Below are 9,670 nucleotides of genomic sequence, written 5' to 3' on the forward strand. Positions count from 1 at the left end.
ATACTAGCTTAGAAATTGGCTTACCGGAATGTGCATGTTGTTGAAGTACCACCAGTTAACAAGGTGAGGAAGAAGATCGTGGCCCAAATGGCATCCTTGTCAAGGAGATTAAGGAATCGTTATTTCTGAATTTTATTTGCTTTAAATTCAGTTTCTGCTTGAGGGCATGTAATAAGGTAGCGGACGTTCTCGCCGCTTATGGTGCGAGGTTGTGTGATGTACCCCAAGCCATATGGTTGGAACATGCTCCAGCTTTTGCACAAGTTGTTGCCAAGCGATTTAGCTGAGCATGTTGAGTAATCGAATGTTTTTCCGGTTTCAAAAAAAAAAAATACCACCAGTTAACAAGGTGAATCACGATATGAATGACACGGCAAATAAAAAATAAATACAAAACTGTACTTTGATCTTCCAGTTATTGTGAACCAGTGAACTCAATACAGGCCCTGGGGGAAAAAGGATTACTGCAATTCAATATAAGAAGTCGTTTGGAAGCTAGGTTTTCATTTCATTTGTAGCATTTTGAAATGAATACATGTATTCATTTCATTTACATTGTAATTCCAGAAATGGAGACTTGTTTGGTTGCCACAGGAATCGTAAATGACAGTAGAATTCAATATTGAATTTGTTTGGTTGCCACAGGAATTGTGAATGACAGGTTTCAGTTCGGAATTGTGATTACACATGACATCATTTTGCTGGATTTCCTAAACGAAATAATGGCCCAATTCTATGGTAATTAAACAGCCCACCTATGGAATTTTAAAATGAATTCCAAGATTCCAGACTCAAATGATGGATACCAAACGACCTCTAAGTGTAATGCTTTGTGGAAACAAAGAAGGATTCTTGATTATGCTGCTGTTATTTGATGAATATAGTTGTATTCCCATCCGAAAGTTAACGAAAATAATGATTCTTGATTATCAATGGCAGTTCGTTTGAACAATGCAGTTTAGTGCTACAATTATACAGCAACGACGACACGACACTACAGCCTGTCACATGTACTAACACAAATGGGCAACATCAACTACGGCTAGATCAGGCTACATACGGCTAGCTAATGAAGTAGACTACGTTACAAGAGAGAACTGGAGGGTAAATCGTGTCCTTGGACTTATTTCATGGCGTAAACTGAGCGCATCTCACTCTTCCCTGCTTCAGGTTCTTTGGTTGAGCACGTGGCGAAGCTGGATCTTCTGGCTTTCCATCCGGGCTTCTAGAAGCTTTGCCTTCAGGCTCTGCCTCTGGACCAGCTCCATGCAGCCTCTGAAACCGCGGTTGAGCTGGCTGTTCATGGAGTCCGGCGAGCTCCACCGCTCCATGCCCGGGGAGCTCAGTCCCACTCCCCGATCCCCACCTTCGGTACCATAATATATACCGCCATTTGATAGCCTGCCAGTCACCGAGTTTACCGGTTCCTCGACATCTTCCTCATGGATTTCACAGTTTTTCTGAGGGGAAGATCTCCAGAGCTTTGATATTGCCGACTGTTTCTTCTTGTGTTGCTGTTTCATGTCGGCCAAGTACACATTGCTCAGCTCATTCAGCCCATCCTCCGAATCGTTCCCACTCGTCCAGGAGATTGTGTCGCATATCTTGTTGACTGAAGGTTCGCTTCTGTTTCCGTTCTGAGAAAAGCTTGAACCTTGCAAATCTTCGTGGCTTGTAGTCTCCCAGCTGCTGCCATCTTCGGTTTCACTGTCTTCGCAATGGCTTCTACTCGAGTACAGTTTGGTTGGGTTTTCCAGGAATATGTCAGCCATTGGGTTAGCTTCTTGGATTTCTGATTCGTGTACTGAAGGGCTGTGCTGCTTACGGCATGTCTCCTTATTCCCACCCTCTTCACTGGGGCGGAGCTCCTCGAATATGGATAGTATGTCCTCCGATGCTGCAGGCGGCTCATACTTGAATTCGACCTCCTGTTCCCTGACTGACTCAATTTCCCTTATAATGTTCTCTGCTTCTCGTACTATAGTGCTATCTCCCTTGATACAATTGAAAGAGGTGACAAAAACCTCGACATCCTGTTGCAGTTTGCTTAACTGCTCATATTTGTCTTCAAGAGTGAGCCTTGCATCCACAAGTTTCATCTGAACCCGCTCTTCACGCCACACCTCAGCCATCTGTAGCAATTTTTTGTCTTCATCCACCTCCTCCCGGAGTTTCAGAGAGTCCCGCTTGATGACTTCAATCTCAGATTTGTATTCCTCAACCTCTCTCACCAGTTTGTTGCACACCTCCTCAGTGAGTTCCCGCGTCTTCCTCTCGTTGTCATACTCCTGCAACAGATTATTAGCTGCCATTTTGACCTCCTTCAACTCATCAACAAGCTTCAAGTTTATCGTCTCTAGTTGCCTCCGGTTCTTCTTCTCATGGTCGAGGTCTGCCTTCATGTCTTCAAGAATGGACTGAACCTTCTTGTGTTCTCTCCTCCTCCAAGCTGCTTTCTCCTCCCTCAGTTTCTCGAACAAGCGGTCAAGTTGCTTCTTAGCAGAAACCCGTTCGGCTTCTAGCTTGCATACCCTATCTTGTGCCCGCTGAAGCTCCATCTGGAGACTATCAGCATGAGTATCCCCTTGCTGTTTATCAATGTGATTAAGTTGGCTGGCAATCACATATGCACCATCCACTTCAACCCCCTTTACGCTGTCAGACTCCCACTTTGTTGCATTCTCCAAGCCGGTGATAGGCATCAAAGCTGAGCCAAGATGAAGTTGAACCTGCACAATTAAATCCACACAATTAACTTTCCACATAGCACAAATAACACCAGTTTTGGTGAAGCTAATTTCTAGCTTTACCTTCTGGAGCTCTCCGCTGTGTCGTTCCAAGACGGAATTGGGGCTTGAAGTTTCAACCTTCAGACTATGTTTGTGACCAAGATGATCCTTTCTGAGAAGCTGGGCTTGCAGATGTCTTGGTATATGCTGCCGTACAAGTAAATGCGTCCAAGTGAATACATGACTGCTAAATTGTGAATGGCTAACGAATAATCATCGTTAATTTTCATACGGCTGGAGCAGCAACATGTTATATTGCTAAAGAAATTAGACAGCACGCTAAGATCAACTTCGTGTCATAACTTCTCGGTAAAGACAACAAAAATCTTGCAAACAAAACAACTCTATATAGATGTGCCAATAAACATCAGTAAGTTGCACTGCTTTGGCTAAGATACTTTTTCACCAAACCTGACCAAGAACATTCTAACAGAACCGTATAGCACCCTCCAAGTCCAAATTAAATCAGCACGAGCCAACCCACTGAGATCCACAAGTCGGACATTTCTGAATCCCAACACATAGAAGCATTTTTTGTTCACTGAGCAGCATGGTAGCTGAAACTAATTATAATTAGGCACTTTACATAATTAACTAACTAAACTGTGAGGAAGTTTCTACTGCATTGTGATAATTACGCACTTTACATAATTAATTGACTAAACTGTGAGAAAGTTTCTACCGCATTGTAATAATTAGGCACTTCACATACATTTTCCACCATCAACGAATCATCGTACAAATATGAGTTGAGAAAATTGTGAGAGAGAAGTTATCAGTACAATATTTCTCTCAATCCAACCACCAGTACGTTACACAACTTACACTAAACCACCTGGTGAGGTGATAGCAACTCCACTAAGCACCCAATAAAGTGGCAGCCCCAATAAACAGCAGGAGACAAACCGATTACTCCTGCATCAACAGCATCGGCAGGACAAGGTACTACTAGGAGCGTACACTGTGATTCAATGTCGAGGTGGGGGCCCACCAAGGTGGGTGTCGAGGGGGAGGATCACACGAGCAAGATTAGTGTAGCTCACAGGAAACGCGCCCAAGGGCGGGCGGCCAATAAATGCCACCCCTAAACGACGGCTCACATGGCTAAGCACCAATAAATTTGGGGGATCTATGCTTCGATTCGGAAGCTCCGGACGGACGTCGCAACGGCCGGCCCATTAACTGCTGCCCGCCACGAGCGCGAAGGTACGGCGGTGCACGAGATGGCGCGCTTTAATGCGGGCACCAGATTCGCCGCCGGCGCGCCAGATTGGCGACGCCGGTAGTGAGAATTCGAGCGTGGGCTTGGCTAGAGCGGCCTGGGGTTTAGCGTTGTGTGTGTGTGTGTGTGGAATGGGGGAAGGTGGCATGGGATTGGGTACGTACCTCGAGGCCGACACGGGCGTCCGCCTGGCGCTCGGCGGCGGGTTTCTCCTCCGGTGGCCGCAGGCGCCACACCGCGGCGGCGAGGCGCCTCACGGACGCAGCCTTCTGCTCGCGCGCGATCTCGTCGCTCTCCCGGACGCTCCAGCGAAGCTTCGGGGTACTGGGCCCGCCGCGGCGGCCGGTGGCGGCAGCAGATGCGGGGGCGATGGGGGGTTTGAGCAGGCGGCGGCGGCGGCTGGGGGCGCGAAGCGAGGCGGTGGCAGCGGCGGAGCGCGGCGGCATTGTGGCGGGCTAGGGTTCCGGCGGCGGTGTGGGCATGGGGGAGAGTTTCCCGTTGGAGGGGGCGGCGGTGAGGTGAGGGAAATGATAGGTGGGAGGGGGAGATGGAGTGAATAAAGGAGGAAGGAGCACGGTTGTTTTGGGACTTGTAAGGAAGGTGGAATTAATGAGTGGTTATTTTTCATTTTTTCACTGCAAAAAGTGCAAAACTGAAACATCAGCCCAGAAAAGTATTGTATTGTACCCACACTGTTGTTCACTAATATAAGATCTTTAGAGGAGTATTTTAATTAGAGTAAATACGAAGAAAAGGGAGTGAATCTACGTATTATAAGTAAAGTAGATACAAATCAAAATGAGTGAATCTAGGAAAAGCTAAAAGATCTTACATTGAGGGGAGGAGTACAACAAGAAAAGACAAAAGAATAGACTCTCTTGGTTGAAAGGGATACATGTTGAAACTCATTTGTATACATGTTGAAGGGATGTGTTGAGACACATCTTGGGAGACATCTTATTGTTGTGTGATCCACGAGTATGTCATAGAGGTACCTTACAACGTGGAGAGAGAGAGGTGGGCGAAAGACGTGAAGCTACCGGGACATTGAGGCATGAGTTATCCAGTTTCAGATCTTGCAATAGGCGGCGAGGCCCTACGTGCTGCTATAATTTACTATAAAGGCAACAAAGGCAACAAGTGCACGATTATAATGCGAGGGTTGGTTTTGCCTCAAGGGCTCTTGGGATCTGGCTTATAAAGACACCAGGATCTAGAGTTTACAAGGAGTAGTCCATGTCATACTCTACTAGCATTATCCTAACTAGGTACAACTTACCGTACAACATAAGGATCCGACTAACCTATGTCGGTACCGATCCAGTCAACTACATCGATGTGGATAAGGCTAGAATTTATGACCCTGAAATCTCCATCTTGGTGAGTCGGTAACTGTGCCGCCCAGTTGGGTCCAACAACCATATAAGGGCCACCCGGGCTTGTCGGTATTAGACTATGTCGTTGGCACACCGACCCATTTAGTATCTCCACAACAGTAGCCCCAGAGTTTTTCAGGATTCGCATGTTCCTCCGCCTAGCTCAGTTCACACAATTTCTCCGTCTTGTATCTTCAAGGCGGATCTACGCAGAATCTCGAAGGACTCTAGGAATTGAAATTTGATAGTTTCCGCCTAACATGTTGGCGAAATTTCTTCTTCTTCTTCTTCAAAGTGGTTTCCGATGATTAGATCCATGGAATATTCTCCCCAATGGTCACTGCGCAGAAATCCCTTATCTTTGAATGGAAGTTATCGTGAATTTTACCCGGAATGTACAACAAAATTTCCGCTCCGTCTTAATAAGCATCAGATAAGGTAGTTCAAACGGTAAAATACTTCGCGAGGACATTACCGCTAGTGTTTTACGGGCACGTGTCAACGATCCAACGGTCGTGATGTTTGTGTTTGAACCACATGATGCGACTCATTCACCTCTATAAATACCACGCAGAGGAGAGATCAAATTCATTCACCGCCCATTCGTGTTTGCTTTGTCTTCTCCGCCTAGTGCGGCAAGCGATCTTTGAGCTCAAGCTGAGCACCGTCACGCTAGAGTTTTCACCGTCGGCGAGCCACTACGCCGGAGCTTCCACCGGAGTAGTTTCTCCGTCGAGCCACCGTGCCCAAACTTCATCGCCGACGATCATCCTTGCCGCGTCCGCCATGGCCGGTAAGTTTTTCTGCCAGAGTTTTCTTTGTCGTAGCTCATAAAGATGATAGGTTTTTTTTTTTAGAATCTTAGTTTCACGTCGGCCATAGCTTACTTTATGCCATTTAATGCAGAAACATCTTCTCTGTCTCCCTCCCTATCGAATCCTTTGGAGGTACCTCCTATCTCAATCGTGGTTCCATCCACTACTCCTGTGATCCTGGTTACTGATTTCTACCAGGCCTCTTTCAAAGAAAATGATACTTGAGGGCCAAAGCCAGGAGGAAGATTCAAAGGAAGAAGAGGAGGAGGCCGTGATGCAAGAGAAAGTGGAGGAGGTCACCAAAAAATCCAAAGCTAGAAACCGTTAAGGAGAGATGAAGGGTAAATGATGGCCTTGTAATTTATCGGAGAAGGGCGTTGAGGACTTGGAGTCAGAGGGGTTCCTCAAGCCCAAATCTTGGTGGATCATAACTTCCGCAACCACAGCTGCTCCTCAAGATGACGAAAGGGCGGTCACCAAAGCTTTGGTGGAACGAGGAATCTCGTTTCAGCCAAGCGACTTCTTCGAGGGGCTGTCGACCAAGTACCAGCTCCATCCGCACAACATTCTTCCCAACTCCATCACCGCCATATCAAACTTCGTCACACTTTGCGAGGGCCACTTAAAGATCATGCTAGAGCGGGAGCTTTTAAGTATTTCTACTCTATAAAGAAGGAAACAATGGTAAGGGGCGGTTCACTAGCAAACTATGGGAGTGTGACCTTCAAGATCCGCTCAAACAAAGTTTACCACGTGCTAAACCACCATGAGTACGGAAGGTACTGGTCTAGTGGCTTCTTCTACATAAAGGATAAAAATGCTCCGGGTAAAGAACAAGGGCTTCCTCCGCTCAAAGATGGCGCTCGACTAAAATTCCGTACTGGAACTCCATGCTAGTTCTCTGAGAGCATCTTAACTTGTGGTGGATGGCCAGGTGAATCACGCGAAGTTCGTGAAGCCGGACTTTTCGGCAAAGACCTCACCTTAAGCTGGTTCTCAACACTGATCCAACCTCTCCAATATCATGCAAGGTTGATGTTCTTATATACTTCCGGTGGAAAATCGTTTTGCTGCAAAATAAGGCTGTTGGCGGGGAAAAATGCTATCTTATGGTGATCACCTTATCCTTATCAACTCTGTTCTTACTAGTCTACCCATGTTTATGTTATCTTTTCTCGAGATTCCTAAAGGAGTGAGGAAGAGACTTGATTTTTATCGATCTCACTTTTTTTTGGCAATCTAATGAACACAAGAAGAAATATAGATTGTCTCGTTGGAATATAATTTGTAGACCAAAGGATCAAGGGGGTCTAGGCATTGAAGTTATTGAATTGAAAAATAAATGTTTGCTAAGCAAATGACTTTTCAAATTATTAACCGAAGAAGGAGTATGGCAACGGTTGATACATAACAAATTTATTAAAAATAAGACTTTGGCTCAAGTGGAGGAGAAACCCATCGATTCTCCTTTTTGGAAGGGATTAATGCGGGTTAAAAATGATTTTTTTCAAGCGGGGCACATTTAAGATAGGAAATGGGTCGATGGTTAGGTTTTGAGAAGATGTCTGGCTGGGCGAGGTTTTGTTAGATCAACAATATCCGTCTCTTTATAATATTGTCCAACGGAAAAATATGTTGGTATCTACGGTTTTGGGTCAATCTCCTATTAACATTGGTTTTAGGAGATCCCTGAATGAACATAAGTGGAATTTGTGGCTACACTTATGTGAGCGCTTAATGTCAGTGCAACTAACCCACGAAACTGATAAGTTTGTCTGGAGGCTAAAAGTTTCTGCTTTGTTTTCAGTTAAATCTATGTACCTGGATCTTATGAACGGTCATACTAGATTTCTGCGTAAGTATCTTTGGAAGATCAAAATCCCGCTTAAGATAAAGATTTTTATGTGGTTTCTTAGTAATAAGGTGTTGCTTACTAAGGATAATCTGATAAAGAGAAAGTGGATAAGTTGTCAAAAATGTTATTTCTGTGATAATAATGAGATAATTGATCACTTGTTTCTTTCTTGTCTATTTGCAAAATTAATTTGGAGGATGGTATTCTTTTCTTATAACATTCCTCATCCATCCAATATTACTAATATGTTTGGTAATTGGTTGAATGGGGTTAATAAGAAGGATAAAGAGCATATTGGTATTGGTATTTCTGTGATTTGTTGGTCGATATGGACAAGTAGAATGACATTGTGTTTAATAAAGAGAAGAGAACCAATTTTTTGCAGGTTATTCTTCGTGCGGTGCATTGGATATAACTTTGGGCATACCTTTTCCCAGCGGGATACTATGGCTACTGGATGCAATCAACTATTGACGGTCACACATAACTGCTATTTCCAGGCTACTGGATGACGGCACATTAAAAGAATTGAATATGGATAGTTTTTGTGTACTTTTCCTCTTTGTTGGCTGATTCTTGTCGCAGCCTTAGCTTCCACAACTATGCATTTTAAACATCTTTTTTAATAAAGGACATGGATGTATGCATCTGTTGATGCAGAGGCCGGAGCTATACTCCCATATTAAAAAATACTGACCGGACAGATCCGTTTAGAGTCACCAATAACCTCACTACTGTCGCTCTTGACGAGCGCCTAACGATCAAGATGTGCAGGGAAATTCACGTCCATGAGTGCGCTTATGATATGTACGCGGAGGGAAACGACCCATCAGTGAGTATTTGTCCCTCCTTGGTTTTATTTGTTTAATATTCCCTAACTGTTAAGTGTTGCTGATAATCATGCTTCAGTTTGATTCTTTGCGGGAAGGGAATTTTGCCAATATGCTAAAGGTAGCTTCCGCCCATTCCTGATCTTGGATTCTCTATCTTGGTCAATCAATAACTTTGCCACCTGGTTTGGCAACCACCATCTGTGAGCTATCCAAGCTTGCTGGTATTAAACTATGTTGTTGCTATACCCATTTTTTCGATAAAGGAAATATATTAATATTGAAAGATAGCAATTACGGCTCTGCAACAACGTAATACTCTAATGATAGTATGGATGCACACAACCAAAAAAAAAAGACTAAAAATTAAAATGTCCTACTACGGTATTTCAGCATAGCAACAATAATACATCCACCACCAGGACAACACCTGAACTACAGGCTTCCCAAAAGCGACGCCTCCAAGAAGGGAACAGTGCACAAGCGGCGTTGTCGTTCGATCAAAAGATCTTAGATTTTCACCTTCAGGATAATCCCTTCTCTCAAAACAATGCCTTCATCAAGGTCATTGCTAGACACAACCAATTAAGGTTAGACCTTGGATTTTCACCCTCAAAAGTAAGACTCTAAACTTCACATGTGCTGCCGCCCCCACTTTCATACTGCTGCTACGAAAAACAGAACGCCAAGCAAGTCCCTCAACATCACAGATACCCAAACCTCCATTGTTAGTCCTCCAATCCAGCCTTCATGATATTCTCCGCCTCTGATTTAACCATTTAT

The 9,670-nt window shown here is 44.5% G+C and overlaps 1 protein-coding gene across 1 annotated transcript; it reads right to left on the reverse strand.

Annotated features, from left to right (window-relative positions):
* Positions 1-927: 927 nt before the first annotated feature.
* On the reverse strand, positions 928-4,457 carry LOC124683033. Its single transcript, XM_047217612.1, has 3 exons — positions 4,176-4,457; positions 2,811-2,936; positions 928-2,729 (listed from the first exon to the last, which is right to left on the reverse strand). The coding sequence occupies exons 1-3, from the start codon at positions 4,455-4,457 to the stop codon at positions 1,167-1,169; spliced, it is 1,971 nt and encodes a 656-aa protein (XP_047073568.1). The 3' UTR covers positions 928-1,166.
* Between the last annotated feature and the right edge of the window lie 5,213 nt (positions 4,458-9,670).

The sequence above is a fragment of the Lolium rigidum genome, chromosome 1 (genome assembly GCF_022539505.1).
Source record: "Lolium rigidum isolate FL_2022 chromosome 1, APGP_CSIRO_Lrig_0.1, whole genome shotgun sequence".
Taxonomy (NCBI): Eukaryota; Viridiplantae; Streptophyta; class Magnoliopsida; order Poales; family Poaceae; genus Lolium; species Lolium rigidum.